The following is a 21,557-nucleotide window of genomic DNA, read 5'->3' on the forward strand; positions in this document are numbered from 1 at the left end:
TTATCTCCATCAGAATAAAAAGGCGTAAATGCACTTTTAGTCCCTACATTTTGATTTTTTTCCATTTTAGTTCCTACATTTTATTTTTACCACTTTTAGTCTCTAAACCAATTAACGCGGGACATGTAAGTCCTTGAAGCACCATTTCATCACCAAACTAACGGGAAAACTAACGGATTAATAAAATAACAATAAAATTTCTAACCTTCTTTTTTTTTTTTTAAAGAAAAGAAAAGATTTTCAATTAATTTTGTTTCTCTTTTTTTTTGGAAGAACATGAAGAATCTAGGTTGGGTTGTGGTGGGACTTGCTTTTAGTGGGTCGGAGGTGGATCTGGTGATCAAGATTGTTTTTGATAAAGTCACGCACTGCAACAACAACAACAACATATATGGATCTTTATTTTATTTTTTATTTTCACTTTGTGTTTTTGCAACTATGGCTGACTCTACTACTGAAACCCTAGAATCCAATCCTTCACAACCCGAGCCCGAAGCCCCAAACCCCCAACCCAATCCACAACCTCAATCGTCAACTCCTCCACCATCGTCCACATCTATGCCAATCGCTATAAACCCTAATTCGAACACTCCGCCACCACCACCGCTACCGCCGCTATAGCCACAGTTAGGGACGAACCCAGGAAGGGGCCAAAGGGGGCCCGGGCCCCCCCTGGACCCAAAAAAAAAAAAATTTAGTAGGTAAAATTTTCAAAAAAAAGGCTTGGGCCCCTTGGTTTTTAGCTTGGGCCCCCCTTGGTTTTTAGCTCAGGCCCCCCCAGTCGGCCAGCCCAGTAGTTTTCAAAAGCCCATGAAAACCTTAAAAAAATAAAATGTAAAAAAGAAAAGAAAAGAAAACCCAGCACAGCAAGACTCCAAAACCAAATGGAAAAGCCAGTCACGAAAGAAAAAAGAAAAAATAAAAGAAAAGAAAGGGAGAGGCGAGACAAAGAAAGTGAGAGACCCATCTTGCTACGGTGCTACCCAAGTCGTGACGCCGCTGACCATGCATGATGCCGTTGCCCATGCCCACATGAGAGAGACCCATCTTGCTACCCTGTACCCACACCACCATCAGCTGTCGCATACCCAAACTGGAGACCCATCTTGCCGCAGCCGCTGGTTGCTCAATCTGCACTGCCCAGCCCAGTTTCGTTACTCCACTACTCCAGCCTTCATAGTTCACAGGAATTTAATCTATCATTTCCTTCAAAACCTAATATAATGTTTGTGAATCTCGCTTGCTGCTCTGTCGTTTGTTTACTCAACACTGCTGTGAAGCAGTTCACTTTGACCGACTAGAAAGCTTCTAGGCTGAGTAATGAAGTGCTGTACAGCTGTACAGCATTTCACATATAATACTTTTGTCTTTCTTTATTTTTTTTTTATTTATAATAAGATATATTACTTTTGTTTCGGTGATTTAATGTTCTTTACACAGTACACTACAATTAATAATAATAATAATAATAATATAATATATAATAATGTGGTTTATATTAGAATATTAGATTATCTATTTATATCTGATGATAGTAGGAGGACAAATAATTGTTTAATTGTTTGATTTGATCTAATTGCACTTAAATAGTAATTTGCACTTCATTGTTCACACTTTTTTTTAACAAAAATTATTGTATAAATCTTCAAAATTTCATACCTATTAATCAATTTTTTATCCTAAATGCTGAAACATTAGATGTAACTCCTTAGAAAAGCTCTAAAATGTAAAAAGGTAAGTTCAAACCTATTAACCTAAGTACAAAAAATTTAGTACAGTGAAAAAAATGTAGGCACAAGTTTACTTAAAGTTAGTTTATGAAATAAAGTAATTTAATTTTGGCCACAATTTGGGCCAAATTAACTTGAGTGTTTTGCATTTTGAGCCAACATAGGCTTAACCTATTAACATAATGTAGGCATAACTAACTTGCTCCTCCTAAGAAAATTTCTTGGTTCCGCCAGTGACTATATGGATGTGTATTTGAATTTTTTTTTTCGCTTATCTCCGGCCCCCCCCCCCCCCAGCTTGAAATCTTGGGTTCGTCCCTGGCCACAGTTACAGCCTCAACCTCAGCCTCAGCCTCAACAAGTGCCCTACGTGGCACCACCGCCGATGCTATAGTTCTCGCCGATACCGAATTATCAAAACCCTGGCGTTCAGCCTCCCGGTGTGGCTCTGATGATGCAAATGCCACCATATCAGATGCAACAGCAGTAGCAGCAGCTGCTATCAATCTTGTTCCTTCTTCAATATTATTTAGTTGGGTTTCTAGAGGTTGGGTTATGGTGGGACTTGCTTTTAGTGGGTCGGAGGTGGATATGGTGATCAAGATTATACAGTTTTTGGTTGATGGATTTTAGGTCTCAGTTGTTTGATCTAGTGACTTGATGGATGGCGTGGGTGGGGTTGTTTTTCATGGGTCTTAATCTTTCTTTTTAGTGGAAAATTTCAATTGTTTCTATTCTTTTGCTTGGGTTTGATCTTCATGTTCTTTGATTCGGTGGTAGTTTTTTTTTTTTTTTTTTTTGTGTTTGTTTGCCAAGAAAATTTATGGGTTTGAAGGCTAAGGTTTGCCTTATTAGGGATATGGGTTTAGGATTTGGTTAGGATCTGGGTTTAGGGATTATTTTTTGCTGGAGATTGATTATAGGGAAGAACACAAAGAACGTGAACCTTCATGATCTTCCCAAAAAAAAAGAGGTTAGAAGTTTTATTATTATTTTATTAATCCGTCAGTTTTCTCGTCAGTTTGGTGACGAAATAGTGCTTCAAGGACTTAAATATTCCGTGTTAATTGGTTTAAGAACTAAAAGTGGTAAAAATAAAATATAGGGACTAAAATAAAAAAAAAAAGTCAAAATATAAGGACTAAAATGCGTTTATGCCTAAAAGAAACTAAAAGAAAGAACCAAAACTGATAACATCCATTCACACGCGCCTGCGCGCGTGTATGCTTCGTATTATAAAACCAGCACAGTCACTCACTTATCGTTGTGTTTGTGAGAGAGAGAGAGAGAGATAGAGATAGAGATAGAGAGAGAGAGAGGTGTATAAATAGCTGATAAAGCTGTACAAATTTTTGCTGAGCTTTCACTAAGTACACAGAGAAACAAGTTAACTGGCAAAAAACCTTCCCACTGTTTTCTCGCTGGTTTGGTTCCAAAGAACACAGTCTCCCTTGGATCTTCAATCCCAGACTGTTTTGCACTTTTGGTATGATGCTTTTTTGTACTTTAACTCTGACAACAACGTTTCCCATTTCTCTTTCTCTATGTACTATGTGTGTGTGTTTGTTTTATGTTTTAACTCGTAGTTTGTTTCACTTCCAATACGTTCTGTTTGACTGCCCAGAAAGAAAATTTCACATGTAATGGCCTTTGGCTTATCTGTGTTGTGTTTAACTCGTTGTTTTTAACTTGCTTACTTGAGAATTCAATTTCCTTTATTTGGGTACTCGTTCACGTTACAAATGAGTTAAAAGTTTTTTGGAATTCTAATATTTTATTTTTTTTCCTTTCCGGGTACTTTCTCAATAACCAAACATAGCATAAACAAAGTATTTAAAAGTAGAATCTTTTCTCATTCAAAATTCTAGTCAATCTTTATAAGCCATTAAAACTCAGGAAGATTCTTATTCCATTTCTTTGCTGAAACAAACGGAAAAAATTTGGGCAGCACACGTAAATCTTTTTTTTCTAATTTTGATGAATCCAGATTTAAAACAAAACCAAAAACAAACATTTTCACCGCCGAATTTCACGTAACCCGTATGTTTTTTCAGGTTCATGTTTTGCTCACTCCGTACAAAGAAAGTGATTTATTTATTTTTTTGGTTTTAATGTAAACCTGCTTATTTTGTTTTGTTCCAACTGGGCCACAGCGTCCATTACAAAAACCCAGAATTTTTATCGTTTTCTTAAAGATATTTTTGTTTTTGTTTTTATTTAGGTTATTTTTGTGAGAAAGTTTTGGTCTTTACAGTGAGGTTTGCGAGTTTTGCAGAGAGAGAAAGAAAGATAGAGAGAGAGAGAGGCTGAGGAAAACAGAGGAAGATGAAGAACTCTGTCTCGGATCACAGTTTTTACGTTGAGAGCGATGAAGAAGAAGAGGAAGTTGAAAAGGAATTCGATAAAGCTGAAGAAAACAACGAAGGAAACGCTTCGGATTCGTCGGATTCTTCGGCTGATCACCAGCAACAAATCAAACCCGGTTCTTACAATACCTCTTGGCCTCAAAGTTACAGGTTTTTAGTCTCTCTCTTTCTCTGTTCCACTTTGTTTGGTTTTATGGATTTCTTTTAGCTGTTTGTTTATTGATTTTCCTTGATGGGTTAGTTTACTTTACTCAAAATAATATGTGCCCGCTTGGTCAGCTTATTTTAGCTTTTTGAAAATGGGGTTATTTGTATAGTTATTTCGCTTTTTGTCTCTCTATTTTCTTTTTTTCAAAGCTCAAAATTAACTCTTTTGAAAATAAATTCATTTTTATCTTTTTTTGTTGTGTCACTAATAAGTTACAGGAAATTACAGGTACCAATTGAACACATATATTGCAGTGATATCTCATTTTACAGTTGGAGTATACTCTGTGCGTTTGGCTTCAGATTAAAAAGCCAGCTTATTTTATTATTCAGCTTATTTTTGCTACTATTTATGAGTCTCATTACATTTTTTGATACTGTTTATGAGCCTTACTGTACTATTTTAACTAATTTTTACCTTTATCTATAGTACTTTCAGCAAAAAAAATTTAATTTCAGCAAAATAAGTGAATCTCAAATAGATCTATAGTGTTTTTGTCCAACTTGGTGTTTGTATGGGAATTGCTTATTTCTTATAGCTTATTAGTGATAGAAAAAACTAGTAAATTTTTAAAAACAGAAAGTTATTTGAAATAAACCTGAAACAAAAAGTTGTGTGGGACCCGCAAATAATACATAAAATAAGCAAAGAGCTAGCTTATATATATATATATATATATATTTTGAGAATCAAGAGCTAGCTTATAATGATTCTTCAAACGCACACTTGGTTAGCTTTATAAGTAATATGTTTAGCTTTATAAGTACTATGTTTTGGACACATATAGGTTAGTTCGTATAGAGTGAAAAAGTACAATTTCCAGGCTGGGCAGTAGGCCAAGACAATTATATTTTGGTTTACTTTTTTGGTTTTGCGGGAACAATGGGAATCAATGTTTTGAAATTTGAAGTGTGAGAGTGATTTTTACTTTTAGAGAATTCCATGGAAGGTTACTGAAGGAGTGTGGGGTGGATTTAATCAGTTTTCTAAAAATGGCTAAAGCACTCTAGATGTATTGTTATGTGCTCATTGATCTTTCTCTCTGACCATTATCGTGATCCAAAAATGTTGAATGTTGGATAACGCTGGACCATAACATCAATAAAGGTGTGTCTATGTGACCATGGCTTTTGTGTTCTCTTCTAATTGTTGGATAATGTTGTGATGATTTTGTGACATATCTCTTACAAGGGACCTACAAATGGAACATTCATAATTTCAGATTTAGTCTAACTTGGGATTTGGATTATTTAGTCTACTAGTTATTAGTTTGTTCATCCTATTTTGGGAGTTCAATCTAGTCAGGCCTGTGGATCTATTGAGATGTGCTCATTGATCTTTCTTCCTGACCATTATTGTGGGCCAAAAATGTTGAACGTTGGATAATTATGGACCATAACATCAATAGAGATTGGTCTACATGACCATGGCTTTTGTGTTCTTTTTTTTAAGTGTTGGATAATGTTCTGATGATTTTGTGACATAGCTCTTACCTGGGACCTACAAATGGAACATCCAGAATTTCAGATTGATTAGTCTGTTTATTAACTTGGGATTTGGATTATTTAGTCTACTAGTTATTAATTTGTTCATCCAATTCTGGGAGTTCAATCTAATCAGGTACCAAAATTGTAATTTCTAAAAAACAAAAATTGGCTTGGTCAAGCACCGAAAATTTCCATGTAATAATTGCATCTGCCTTAGAAAAGGTTTATGATGGTGGGTTTCAACAAAATTTCCTGCGGTCCGGCCTTCTTAACAAGTAATGTGCAGACTGTTAGCTTGTACATAATAGGTGAGGTAGGTGATGTAAAATCGACTATTGGTATATTCCATGTGAATGAAAGCTATAAATGAAATTATTAAGAGATGAGAGCTTACATTGATACGTTATAATTGCACTTGCCTTCGAACAGGTTTTATGATGTTTAATTTCAACAAAACTACCTGCCCTCTTGAAAAGAAATGTGCATATTGTTAGCTTGTACATAATGGGGGAATAGCTGATGTAAAATCCACTATCAGTACAGGACTGTAATAATCCATGTGAATGCACACTGTCAATGGTTTATTTAAGGGATGAAAGCATACATGTATTTATTTGTTATTTTTATGCATTTCTTGTGTGTTTGGTTTAAAATACTCATTGCATTCAATCAATTTTTCAGGCAGTCTATCGATTTATATAGTAGTGTACAATCTCCAAGCATTGGGTTTCTGGGCACTCCTACACTGTCAAGATTAGGCAGTTCATTTCTTTCCTCATCCCTAACGAGAAGACACACTCCTGAAACATTACCAACTGTCACAAAACCTTTGTTAGATGAGCAACAGCAGCAACAGAGACGTAGTTCACATGCTTTGCTTCCTCCTCTTCCAACGAGGAGATATTCCATAAGGAAAGATGAGAAACCATTGGTTGCACATGAACTCCCACTTTCTCGCCAGTGCTCATTTGGGCAAGCTGTGCTAAATGGTATGTTAACACGCTCTCCCCCCCAACCCCCCCCCAAAAAAAAAAGAAACAAAGAAGAGAAATAAGGAACATGCTAATCCTCTATATTTATAGTTCACATAATGTGAATGTGTAAAGGACTCACAATCTGTGATAGAGACATGCAGGCATGACATATATGCTTTAATCCTGTTGTTGTATCCTCTAGAAATCCTAAAACATTCTACTTATCAAAAAAAAAAAGAAATCCTAAAACATTCTGTTTAGTTACCCTAAATTCTCCATTCAGATAATCTGTATTAACCTCAAACAATTACTTTCTAGAGATTACTCACACATAAGGTCTTCCATTATCCCTTTCTGTATAAACATCCTGCATCCACCTCTGTTTTTAGCTGAATTGACTGCATTTGCCTTGAGTTTTAAAATTGAATCATGAAAATGTAATCAGGGTGCCTTTGTGTATGTTTGTGAAGTGAAACTTCAAACCTGTTTTACTTGCAAATCTATCATTATGTAGCACTATACTGAAATGGATTGGTTGTTCCTTTTTTAGCCTGTAGTCACATTCTATATGATAAGACTAATAACAGTTCAACTGAACTAGTGGCATTATGTTTCCATATGGAAGAAACAAAACACATTAAGCAGTACAGGGAAGCAATAGGTGGAACCTAGGGAAATGAAGAGAGGTTACTTGTGGCCTATTTGAGTATAAAAATTATCCTATCTGTTTGCATTGCCATCAGTTGTTTTAGGGTTGCTAGTTGCTACGGCCATGGAACATAATCATAAGTTGACATTTCATGTTCAGGGACCACATAGGCCAATCAGGCAATCAGGTAGTTTTAAATCTGCTTGCCTGTTCTCATGAACAAACACAAGTAGTTAGTATCACTTTGTCACCTCCACTCCCTCACATAGCTCAGAATTCAGTTCAATCTGATCTGTACACCTGCTTGTTATTGCCTTTGTATCAATTTATGGACAGAATATGTGACTCTTATTCTTACTCCAATAAGATGAATCTAGACACCTCTTATTTCAGCTAACGTGACTAACATGTTGCATATTATGTTGGATAATAAAATATTACTTGGATGTGTAGCATCCTCTAAAAAGCGAAACTGTCTTTAAACTTGACAGACAATTCACTTGTTGTCTATAACTCTATATCTGTAAATATTATATTTGCATACAGATCTGCCTCATTGCCTTTGTCTGTAGCTAATTAGTATAGTTTCTAATGAACTATCAAACAAAAATTCCTATCTTTGGCATGAAACAATATGTGGTTGCTTTGTTCCAATTGCACATGGTGCACATGAAAAGATCAACAAACTAAGAAGAATATGTGCCTGATAAACTTACACTTTATTAACTGTAAAACTGTTTTTACAAGTGTATACATACATACATACATACATGTGTGTGTGTGGGGGGGGGGGGGGGGGGGGGGGATTGTCCACAATAATGAATTTAAGTAACTTTTTGGTAATTGAAAACAGTGTATACAAAAGCATTTTTGAAGTTTTACCTGAGCTTAATCAAAATTTTCTGATCAATTCCAATTATACAGGTATAAATGTTCTATGTGGAGTTGGAATCCTTTCAACTTCTTATGCTGCCAAAGAAGGAGGATGGGCTGGGCTCTCTATTTTGTTCATATTTGCAGCTCTTTCCTTTTATACTGGAATTCTCCTGCGCTACTGCTTGGATAGTGCACCTGGGCTTGAAACATACCCAGACATTGGTCAAGCTGCATTTGGTAATTTTGGTCGGGTTGCCATCTCGGTATGTCTAGTTGAATTTTTTATTTATTTTCTATTTCTAAAGTTAATTCTCCCTATGAAATATAGCACAAAATAAGTAAGGGTCTTAAACTTTAAGCTGAAATACAAATTACACTCTTTAAGTTTGGTGTTTTGTCATTTTTGTCCTTTAAGTTTCATTTTTTTCATTTAGTCCTTAAAATTTTATAATTGTTGTCAACCTTAGTCATTCCATCCATAAACTACATTAATTATTTTTAATACTAAAAAAGTAATATATTTCTTTTTATTTTTGCAAAAATACAATTTATACCTTTTAAGTTTATTGAATCTCATTAAAAAATATTTTTAATATAAAAAAAAAAAAAAACATTTTTTTTAATAGTTAATGGAGTTTATGGTGGAAGGGTTAGCGTTAGCAACATACATAAACTTCTAGGACTACAATGAAACCTAAAGAATGAAAATGAAAATGACAATTTGTAATTTGTAATTTGTATTTTAGCCTAAACTTTATATATGCAAAGGTTTAATAAAACAGCTAGATACTCCTATATCTCTAAAGGCTTCTATTTTCATATAATCGATACTTATTCCCTCTACAAGTTGTATATAGCTTTCTTTATATATTGTCTTATACTCATGTACGTCTGAATAATTTTGTTTTTTGGATTTAGCAAAGCTGGTAAAACTAATAATATAGTAATTATAAATAATAAATTATTAAAGCACTATTGCACAAGTTTGATCGATTGCTAACACTGTGCTTTATGCAATTTCTTTTTGTGGGTGCAGATAATATTGTACGTGGAACTATATGTAAGTACAACCGATTTAGTTGAGTGAGTTTTTCTTTTTTTGGTGTTTGTGTAATTTTTCCAACCATAGTTATGTAGAATTGATGAAAATAGATTAATGGAAACAATAAACTAGATTCCAGTGGGGCCCACCTATATATTATTGAGAGACATAGATTTCATTGATTGATGCCCAATTGTTCTGGGTCCACATTTTGGAACTTAGGCCCCATTTGGTACGCAAGTTTAAACATATGTTTTCAGTTTTTAAACAGCATTACACGTATTTCCACACACTTTTTCACTCACACGTATTTTCAAAAAAATTGAAAATTGTTGTTTAAACATACGTACCAAACGGGCCCTTATTGACTGAGCCCTTCTTGTTTATTTGACTGGTCCATTAGTGAAATGACCAAAGACAAGGTGCCAACTATCTTCTTTCTCATAATACCAGATCACTACAGTAGACAACAAATGACCAAAGACAAGGTGCCAACTATCTTCTTTACCATAATACCAGATCACTACAGTTCTCACTTGTCTACATGCTGCATTATTATTGGTAGTCTCATTTGGTTTTGCATCCCAATTCCCACTGGTATCTAACTTACAGCTCTCCTCACTTTGTATTGTTGTCCTGTTGGGTCCCCTCCCCCCTCCTTTTTTGTGGACTCAAATCAATATCATCCAATACTACAACAATATTCAAGTGCATAAGAAATTATCTCAACTTGATCTTCTTTGCACCAAGTTTGTGCCAAATTTAATCATGGATTTGAGATAAAGGGAGTAGATATGGCTCCTAATTTTGTCCTCACACTAACATTATAAAAGTTTAGTGCAAAGTAGAGGAGAAACAAGATTACCAACCTCATCACTCTTAGCATACACTACATGATCCACCATTAAAGGGCTTTAATGTAATAAATATCTGAAATATCATCTTCTTTTACTATAATAAATCCTTCAATATGGAATAAGTTTTTTATTCATGTTAACATCACAAACCATTGAAGAAATCTGAAACACTTTACCGATTGTGTAGTCCTCTTCAATGAGTAATCTTCTCCTAAATGTGGTGACCTTTTTATAATGTACCCAAACTTGCATTTTCTTCCATTTGCAAAATGTTTTCTGTGTTATGATCTGCATTTCGTTTTTAGAGTCAATGCCTAAAATGGCATAAGCGAATGATTGTTTAGCTCATGACAGAGTTTTCCTCGTTAGGGTTATTGAGCTTCAATTTTGAGTCTTAAGTTAGTTACACTGCATTGAGGCACTGAATAAATTTTTCTGGCTCATATTTTCAATGTTTACACTCTGACTGCATAGTATCATGTGTACTGCTTATATTACTGTTACAAACATGACCATATCAGTCTATGCTATGAGTCTTACATGACATGGAAGATTTTTTCCACTTCTGTACCAAAATTACTTATATGAACATAAAATATTTGAAAGATCTCAGATGAGGATTAAATGGGAAGAACTTTGGGAAATGCCATTTGATTTAATATATCCATGAACTTTTGTTTTTGAATCATGTATCCTTTATTCTTTTTTTTCCCTCTTCAAATGGTTGCTAAAAACATCCTTTAATCTTGATCTATAGCCAAGGTACTGAGCACACCATGCAACATTTAGCTGCTTCCTAGAGAATTCGAGAATTATCTCTACTCCTCTATTATGCAGATCAGTTATGAAAAATATAAGTTGTTTTCCTTTCTCTAATTGAAGTGTGGGACTTTGTTATTTCTTTTTCTTAAAGGAGTAGGAGAAAATCTCTCCTTATAAATACTTATGATAATTACTATTTTCCAAAAAGTGATCACAGTAAGTTTTTATTTATTTATTTTTATAAGTAAAAAAAAAAAAAAAAAAAAAAACCTACTTTTAAAGTTTCTATAAAAGTTTATTTTGATAGTTTTTATGTATTCTTTTGCATGCTAGCTTAGAGGTCTTGTAGAACTTTGGTTCTGTGGAAGAGTTATAATTTTTGTGTGTTTCAGATATTGCTTCTTACTTATCAAAAAAGAAAAAAAAAAAAAAAGAAGAAGATATTGCTTCTTCATGCCTACACTGCATCACTCTACTTCTATAACACTCAGGTGATTTAGTGAAAGTTTCTCCGCATACAGGCTTGTTGTATTGAATATATAATTTTGGAGAGCGACAACTTATCCTCACTGTTTCCAAATGCAAATATAAGTTTGGGTGGGTTTGAGTTAAATCCGCAAGTTCTGTTTGCATTGATGACAACCCTGGCTGTTCTTCCTACTGTTTGGCTTCGGGACCTCAGAGTTCTTAGTTATATATCTGGTAAGTAACTTATACTTTTTGCACGTCAGATATAAAATTTTCCATTATCTTTTTCAACAATTTGTAAATCAAGTAGCACTTTGACTTAGCACTTTGGTACAACTTATTTTTCAGCTTTTTGAAAATGGGGTTTGAAAAAGTTGCACTTAAAAAAAGAAAAGATGTATTTTGAAAAGGTGCGGTTTGATAATGCATTACCCAAAAAACATAGTATGTTTGGCTGATGTGGCTATTGGAAATATATTGCTAAACCTGATTGGTGATCCATGCCATGCTTTTGGCCACACAGCACTGATATTGAGGTACCAAAGAAATGGAATCATTCTTTGCATTTCAATTAACTGAACAATATAATAATCATGACTGAAGTTATTTGCACTCTGCAGGATGGAATTGTATAAGTTTAATTGAAATTTTTTCTCTATAATCCCAAACGGTGTTTTATGAAATATAAAGATTAGATATGCAGCCACAAAATCTTGGAGTGTTGGTGGCTGACACTTGACAAACAGCTCAATGGTTGATTTGTATTAAAACTGTTTTGTGTTTCCTCTTGTAAGTCGCTGGTGTGCATTGCAATGCACAACGATTACAATATCATTCCAAATCCATGGTCTTTTGAGAGATTTTTATATCATGCTTTCTCTCCTTCCAGCTGGTGGAGTTATTGCATCAGTCTTGGTGGTCCTTTGCTTGTTTTGGGTTGGTCTGGTAGATGGAGTTGGCTTTCATAACAAAGGGACAACACTGAACCTTGGAACTCTTCCTGTTGCTGTTGGTCTCTATGGTTACTGCTACTCAGGACATGCTGTTTTCCCCAACATATATACATCAATGGCAAGACCAAATCAGTTTCCTGCTGTCCTCTTAACATGGTAAACTCGCAATGCTCTACTGTCCTATCACAAAGACTCCCAAGTTATCTAATTTGATCAAACAGTAGGCAAGGAAGTCATGTGCATTCTTGACTCTTTTTTACATTTTGATATTATTTAAAATTTCGAAATATTTTAATCAAGTCTAATAAGACCTACAAGAATATCTTAATGGAGTGAACATCCCACATTAATTATCACTAAATAAGAAAAACATTATAATGGTGAAGAGCAGTGGTGCATACTGCATCCTGATCCTGCCACTAAGTATTCACCAAGCCTAAATCCATGGAAGAGTAAATCATAATTGCTATTTACATACCTCATCTTTGTTGTAAATAAAAATCCCCAATAATTGTAGATATCCCTAGTTTTATATAACTCGACCTGTTATCTATGCAGTTTTGGTATTTGTACTTTGTTGTATGCCGGGGTTGCTGTTATGGGGTACAAAATGTTTGGAGAATCAATAAAGTCACAGTTCACTCTTAACCTGCCCCAGGATTTGGTTGCCACTAAGATTGCTGTGTGGACGACGGTATGTTTGCTATAATTTCAGTATGAATCTCCTTTTAATGTGTTAGCTTTGTTTCTTTTAGTTTGCATTCATCAGGGTTGAACACCTAGTTGTATTTTTGACAGGTAACAATAGTGTCCTTTTATTGTTTTTATCTAGTATATCTCATTTAATACAACAGAATGTCACTCCAGAGCATCCTCCTGCACAGGAATCTAAGTTAACTCTCTTCAGATGTTTCTGGTGCCACTATATATCTAGGAGACTCATTGTTAAACATAGGTAGTTGACAGGTCTATTTCTGTCAACTGGTATGTTAGCTGGTTTCATAGGAAGTTGTTGAGTTCAACCTTGGTCGAGCAACCTTTAGCTCAATTTGATTCAGCCTTGAAATAATTGGGGACACAGTCCCCGGCTGCTAGAGCTACCCAATAGCCAGGTTGAATTTGGCTCAATTGTTTTTCCTTGACCACTTCAAACTTCAAGTTTCTGAGTATTGTGATTCTTACCTTCATCCATTTAAAATACAAGCTAATTTCTGAAATTATTTTTGTGGTTCTTTTGCAGGTAGTTAACCCTTTTACCAAATATCCTTTTAATAAGTAGGTAATGTGCAAACAGTCTAGCATGTTTGAATTAAAATCTCTTACAAAATGGATGGATGGCTCTTTTTTCTTTGTGGACATTCTGTTTGGAGCTAGATTTTTCAAGAATTAACTTTTCAATTTAATATTCGTTTACCATTGTGAAAACTTAGAGTAAAAGGATAAATTGGTGGAAAAGGTGAAAATCCTGCCGAATTCAATTTGGAAATTTAAAAGTGTTACTTCAATGATACTACTCATGCAAAGATGAAAGATGTATTGGGGTACCACGCTCTCAAAGCATAATGAACTTGGTTTTCTTAATTTGCACTATGCCTCTATTTTCAACTGAAAAAATCAGTGAACATTAAGTTGACAAATGTCCTAAGCCTTACTTTCCTTTCTGAAAACAAAAAAGATAAATGAAATTAATTTCATTTCTTTAAGATCTGTTTAGATGTCCATCAAAATTGAGTGCCCCCATTATACTTCCATAGAATTTGAAGTCCCAATTCATCGTTTCAATTAGGACCATGAAAGAAATTTTGAGAAATCACCAAGATATATAACATAAAGCAGAATAGCACCATTTCCATTTTGATAGGCAATCCATGGTTCCAAATTGGAACTCCTTTATCTTCTCTACTGATAACAACTGCAAAGTATATGGAGCTTGATTATCTCAATACTTTAGAGCCCATATTGCTCAAGATAAATAAAGACAGTTTTCCTTAATTAGACCCACATATGCATTAACTATGTCTCCTGTTGCGATGTGTTTGGAGGAGTTGATACCATCAAATCACAGCAAGTCGTATATATATTCCATCTTGATTAGAACAGCACTGGTGGTATCTACCTTGATTGTGGGTCTCAGTGTCCCCTTCTTCGGTAAGTCTCTCTCTCTCTTTCTTTATTTATTTGTTTGTTTCAATTCCAAGAGAACTGTCTTCCATCCTTTCTTTGTCTGTTGGCAACTATATGGACCACAGAAAGGAAGAAGCAGGTAAAAGAGTTTTAGATACTGAAATTCTCAAAAAAATTTATTCAAGTGAAACTTCCAGTAGAAACCCCATTTTTTAGTTTTTTTAATGTGGCTTCAATGCTTCATTGCTGTAGCATTATATGAAAGTTGGAAGTTCTCTTGTTAAATGTTGCACAGTGTTACATTATCGTTATATTTTGTTAATCTTATTTCAGGTCTGGTAATGTCATTGATTGGATCTTTGCTCACAATGCTTGTAGTAAGTTTTTTTCTGCAAACTCATCTGTCTGTCCCTTCTAGTGGTAGTGATGTCGCATTTGGTTCAAGGATATATAATTCTGAAGCAGTATGTCTGTTTTATTATATTAACACTTATATCTATGGCAGACCTTGATACTTCCTTGCGCTTGTTTCCTGAGCATTGTGAGAGGGAAAATAACCCGGTTGCAGGTATGGTGTCTACATATTATTATTATTGATTTACAACTAAAGTTATGTATGTCCTTTGTAAATCATGGTTTTCCAGCTCTAACCATTCTGGAATTTGTTTGAAGCCAATAGCTAACAATCCCCTTTATACCATTGTGATGTTGAATCACTCCGTTTGAATTTTAACACCTCCTTGCATTGAGGGTTGAAGGGTAATAGGATTTATAAATGCATGCAAATGGTTTATGGAGCTTAAACTAGAAGTTCAATCATTACATTGCTAATTAATATCAAAGCTGTTGTGTTCTTGTGGCCAATACTGACAGCTTGGTTATCATATTTACTTCTCACTTCCATTACTTATATGGTTCTTCTTTTTTCAGGGAGCACTTTGTATTATAATTATTTCAGTAGGTGCTGTATCGTGTTCCTTTGGGACATATTCAGCCCTCTCCAAAATTGTTGAGAGTTTGAAGCGTTGAAATTTTTGGCACATTCCAACAGCAAGAGAAACTAGAATCATGTACTCTGGATTCGTATGATGTTTATTCATTCTCCCTTCCCAATTTTGGATTTGCATCACTCTTCTGTTTTGTGTTTATGTATTTTCCAATGAGAGAACCTTTTGTTACTACTAAAAAATCTACTACAAATACAATTCATCAAATGACTTTATCGGTTTTGTCCTTATTGACTTTGTATTATGAACAGCCTTATTATAAAGAGATCATTACATAAGGGGGATGTTGCAGTTAGTCATAACTCAGAAACACCAATCCTAGCATCTTGATTCTTTCATGGTCTAATTACTGTAACTCCATAATCATAACATTTATAGTACAGGTGAACATTTTCTGTCGTCTTTATGACACAAATTTAGTTTCCTATCTAATACAGGAGTTGCATTTACCCCTCATCTTTGTCATGCTTGTAATTCTGACCCATTTGAGAAAATTTTTTTTTTCCTTCTTTCCATTTTAAGCGTAAAAAGGGCTCAAAAATCCAATTAGAAAGTCAGGATCTACTTCTTGTGCTTCAAATTTCATCGACAGTAGGATAAGCTTTGCACTGTTTCTTCTCTTGCTAGCAACTATCGGATAAGGTGCTTAATAGCTTAATTGTGGTGTGTCATTGACATAGGGAAGATGAAATGTTGAACTTGAGACCTCTAATAAAAATATCACATAATAAATATATATATATATATATATATATATCTCAATTGCATAATTAAACTCCTAAGCCCAGTAATGGGCACCTGTAGGGGCCTCAAGTATTAGTTCTTCAATAGGTAGAGGAGTTTGTAGTTACTATCAAGTTATCAACCATGCTAAGGTAAGATGGTCACGGCTTGTATCGTTAGTCCGGGTGTAATCTTTTTAATTTTATTTTGACTTATGGTGGGTTGACTTTTCAGTTTGTTGCAAAAATTTTGTGAGATTTTGGTTGTGGTCATAAAAGAACTGAAAGTAAGATGGTCATAACTTATATCTTTTTCCGGGCGTAATCTTTTTTATTTTATTTTGACTTATGGTGTGTTGACTTTTCAGTTTGTTGCCAATTTTTTGTGAGATTTTGTTGTGGTTGGAAAAGAATTGAATTGGAATTATGAACTTCCTAAATTGTTGCCGGGTTAGTCCAGTGCTGCTACGGCCTACGGATCCAGTGCTGCTGGATGGGGGTGAATCCAGTCCAGTACTGTGAACCCAATGTGAAAGCCTACTTTAATTGCGTAAAACAATCCAACAGTTTCAAGCCGATCTTGGTTCACACTTTACACATTCTGGAAAATATTGTGACAATGTCTTCCTTTGTGATGTCTTATATCTTTGGTTCAAACTCGGGATTCAAGTAGCTTAGAAGAATGACTTTCTAATTTAATTGGAAACGATTATTCATTTCACAAAATGTTCTAATCTAAAGGCACATTTGGTACACTGAATGAGAATTACGATAGGAAATATAATCTTTATTACTTGAAATAAAATGTGTTATAATGTAATAACTAAACATATTCATAAGTTTGGCTATGAGTTATAACATTAAAATAAAATTTAAAATTTATTTTAAGAAATATCTTACTCATACAATTATATTTCCTCAAAGATAATATTTTTTTAAATTTGAGAGAGATATGAATTATTTTTTATGATTTTTTTTTTTTTTTATTATAATTGTTACATGTATATGGAAGGTTTGTTTATTTGGAAATATATTAATTTTAGAAATTATTGCACTTTTTAAGAAATATCAAATACAACCTTTTTAGAGAGAAATATTTATTTCTCATTTTGAAGAATAACTATTAATAAGTAATGATTATTTCTTATAATTGAATAAAAACATGTGAGTTCTAGTTAGCTCAACTGGTATTAGTGTCTTGGTCTGATGATAAAGAGTTATCATCAGGAGCGGATGTCATAGGTTAAGACTCTTTAAAAAAATAATCAAATTAAAGAATAGCTAAAATATAAGAATAACTATTATAGTTTACCAAACATATCCTAATTTCTTAATAGACCATGCAATCTATGTAGAAGTAATGGTGACGAAGAGACGTGGTGTTTTCTCTCTTACCATGCAAAAGCATTACAACATCTCCAATAGGGTCTTCAAAGTCAATTTACTCTCTATTTTGGAGTGTAAACACAAATAATCGAGTTGTAACAGTCTGCTTTTATAATTATTGATGTAGCTTATAAATTATTATTGACATTGGCAGATGGCCTCATGAGTTTTCAAATTTCTTTCTTAATAGACCATGCAATCTATGTAGAAGTAATGGTGACGAAGAGACGTGGTGTTTCTCTCTTACCATGCAAAAGCATTACAACATCCCCAATACGGTCTTCAAAGTCAATTTCCTCTCCATTTTGGAGTGTAAACACAAATAATCAAGTTGTAACAGTCTGCTTTTATAATTATTGATGTAGCTTATAAATTATTATTGACATTGGCAGATGGCCTCATGAGTTTTCAAATTTCTCCCTACTCCTACGTATTATTAAAAAAAATAAATAAATAATGTGTGAATCTTACTTCTTGACCACCCTTCATTTTTTTTTTTTTTTTAAGTAACGTCTAGTATGTTTTATTGTTTTGGTTTTGGTTTTGGTTTTTTTTTTTTTTTTTTTTTTGGTTAAAATTAGAAACTAGAAGTTAGCCACAGGAGTAGAAGTATTGCATAATCTATTACAGAAAAAACCAAAGAGTTCATGCATTAAATGATAAGACAACTCCACGTATACAAAAATCTTGTTGCAGGGATACAGCTTTCCTAGTCATATATAACTTATTAACTTTAGAATTTAGAAGATATGTTTCCAAAAATATATAAATAAATCTCTTACACTTAAATTTAAATGTAATATATATAAAAAAGTGGTTTTCAACCTTTTGATTAAGTTATTCCACTTTCTTTTCATGAAATATTTTGAAAATTTAATAAATCGATAATGTGATTAATGAAACTTGAGAATATAAAATATTTTGAAAACTTTATAAATCGATAATGATGAATAAAACTTGGAATCTTCAGAATTACAACTCTGGATTGCAATTTTTTTAATTAAAATAAAATAATGAGGATTGAGGATTACATAGTACACCTACATTCATAGTTATTAAACCCAGACCGATCTAGCTAGTCAGACCAAAAATCCGGTGACCCGCCTCCCTTCAAGTGCCTTTCTTGAGAGAAGCAAAAAGAGAAGTCCAATTGATTGTTGATTCTCATCGTTCATATTGGGCTGACACTAGTTGTACAATAATGGCTGATGGGTGGATTGATACTAGGCATAGAACATTGATTAATTTCCTTGTCTATTGTCCTAAAGGAATAATTTTTATACATTATGTTGATGCTTTTGACTTGGTCAAGGATGATATTACTTTGAGTAACTTGTTTGATGAAATTGTTAATTGGGTTGGTCCTTCAAATATAGTTCATTTGGTCACTGACAATGTTGCAATTTATGTAGCTATTGGAAGAATTTTGTGTGGAAAATATAGGAACATTAGTTGGTCACCTTGTGCAGCACATTGCCTGAACCTAATTTTAAAGGATATTGGGAAGATGGATCATGTAGATAAACTTGCAAAGCGTGCATCCAAGATCACAATATTCATCTATAACCATATGGCTTTGCAAGCTTGGTTGAGGACTAGAAAAAATTGGACGGAAATTGTATGTCCAAGGCCAACTAGGTTTGCTACTACTTTCATTGCCTTAGGGAGCCTTAAGGAACATAAGCATGACTTACAAGCATTGATGACTATCAAATTTTATGTTGAATCAAGATATGCAAAAGATAAGAAAGCAAAGGCAGTGTTGAAAATCATTCTTGACAATTAATTTTGGAATGATTGTCATGTAATTGTGCATATTGTGTCACCATTGATTCGTTTGTTACGCATTGTTGATTTTGATGAAAAGCTAGCTATGGGTTATGTATATGATGGCATGTATAGAGCAATTGATGGAATCAAAAAAAATTTCAAGGACAAGAAGAGATTATGGGAGTCTTATGTTAATATTATCAAGGATCGTTGGGATACTCAATTTTATAGAGATATTCATGCTGCTGCTTATTGGTTGAATCCTGCATTCCAATATGACCCATCCACTCTTAATAAGAGACTAGAGACACAATTTGCTGTGACAAATGTTATTGAATCAAAAGTTTCAGTTGGTCGAATGAAGTTTGTGGAGGAATTAAAGCTATTTTGAGAGCATGAACAAACTTTTGGAACCCAACTTGTTCAAGAATCAACCAAGACATCTCAGCCAGGTAAGATATTGTTTACTTTAGCTAATAATAAAATGAAAATATGTTTTAAAGATCATGATCATAGCTCATTTTTATTTTTTTGGGATAAGTATAGCTATGTTTATTGATTCATTGTATCTTTGTTTTGTGTTGTATATGGAACTTAGATGAGTGGTGGAAGTTGTTTGGATCTTGTGCTCCAACCTTACAAAAGTTTGTAATTCGGATCCTTAGCCAAACAGCCGCCTATTCGGGATGTGAGCAGAATTAGAGTGTTTTTGAACAAATACATACCAAAAGAAGAAATAGATTGGAGCATCAACGACTTAATGATCTTGTGTATATTCATTATAACTACTGATTAAAAGAAAGGTATATATTATGTAATCTCTTTGTTTCAATCTTTTTCTTTTAATCTCACTGTGCACTAAATCTGAAAATGAATAATGGGTTTTTGTTATTCCATTGATTTTTCTTTTTGTGTGGAAATATGAGTGATTCACTAATTTGATCAAGTGGGTTCTTTGTAATTGTGAGATATAAGTGATTTGGTTACTAATTATTCATTATGTTCATCTTATGATATAGAGTCAAAAGGAAGAAATTCAATTTTGATCCTATTGATTATGCAAGTATCAATAAAATTGAATTTTGGATAGTGGAAGATGAGGAATCTCCATTTCTTAATCATGAGGAGATAGAGAATGCATTATATGAAGAGGGAGCTTATCCAATCGAAGAAGGGTCTTCTAGCCATGTACAAGGAGGTTAGCTTATAATAATTCTTCGCCTAGTTACATATTTTAATTAGACTATATATGATTTATGAGAAATGATTATTAGAATCGTTATTTTATTGTTCTTTGGTTTTGGAGTTTGTATAGATATGTGCTAGGGTTTATGCCCTAAAATCCAATTTATTGGCATGTCATAAATAATTAAATTGTTTAATTATATGAGACTATTTATAAATGAACTAATGAGACATTATCATAGTCCTTGAAATGCATTGTATGTGATTTAGTCATAGAAGATATAAATCACAAGTTCCTTGTAAACTCAAAACATAGTTCGCAGTTGGTGATCTGCAAAGACTATAACGCATCAACTAAGATGATTTGTCTTGATCATGGAAGTTGAGACTTCTAGTTGATGTGTTGATGTGTCTTAATTATTAAGACATATTGAACAAGATCGATGTGAGATTAATTATTCAATCAACAACTGTCACCTGAATAATTAATCTCACGACTTCTAATTTCATATACTCTCAATCCTGAGAGGATAGTGAACCATATCATGAAATATAAGTTACTTTGATATATTAGGAGTGAGATCTAATATTCACGGTCAAAACTTCAGTATGTTGAGTAACTACACGTAGTGTTGAGGGAACACATATTCTTAAGATGGAATCTATAATCTCTTTTTATAAAGACACAAAATATTCCATTGAGATAAGTTTAATGGGAATTGGTTATTCAGGGTGCCTACTTTAGTAATGAGTTACTAAAATTTATATTTATCGAAATCGGATTTCAATAAATATGAATAATTAAAATATTAAACCGGGTACTCAAGAATAAAATAGTTGTTTACAAAGTGACAGTTCATTATGACTTTGTTCACTATGGATATTTCATGGAGGAGTCAAATGATATCATTAGAGTCTTGGAATATAATTTATTAATAAGGCTTAGAGTGCAATTATATTAATATAGTGGTATTAAATATAATTAATTGTA

General features: G+C 33.5%; 1 protein-coding gene across 2 annotated transcripts; it reads left to right on the top strand.

The window, feature by feature from the left end:
* The first annotated feature begins 3,004 nt into the window (after positions 1-3,004).
* LOC126697217 (amino acid transporter AVT1C-like) lies at positions 3,005-15,781 on the top strand. Of its 2 annotated transcripts, none has more exons than XM_050394104.1 (13): positions 3,005-3,216; positions 3,985-4,246; positions 6,473-6,780; positions 8,339-8,553; positions 9,327-9,350; positions 11,473-11,653; positions 12,309-12,528; positions 12,931-13,066; positions 13,613-13,632; positions 14,375-14,520; positions 14,830-14,873; positions 15,002-15,064; positions 15,427-15,781. In XM_050394104.1, the coding sequence occupies exons 2-13, from the start codon at positions 4,056-4,058 to the stop codon at positions 15,523-15,525; spliced, it is 1,647 nt and encodes a 548-aa protein (XP_050250061.1). In that variant the 5' UTR covers positions 3,005-3,216; positions 3,985-4,055; the 3' UTR covers positions 15,526-15,781. The 2 variants fall into 2 exon arrangements, with proteins under 2 accessions (XP_050250061.1, XP_050250060.1); XM_050394103.1 differs by having other exon boundaries at positions 4,006-4,246.
* The last annotated feature ends 5,776 nt before the right edge of the window (positions 15,782-21,557 follow it).

The sequence above is a fragment of the Quercus robur genome, chromosome 8 (genome assembly GCF_932294415.1).
Source record: "Quercus robur chromosome 8, dhQueRobu3.1, whole genome shotgun sequence".
In the NCBI taxonomy this organism is placed as follows: Eukaryota; Viridiplantae; Streptophyta; class Magnoliopsida; order Fagales; family Fagaceae; genus Quercus; species Quercus robur.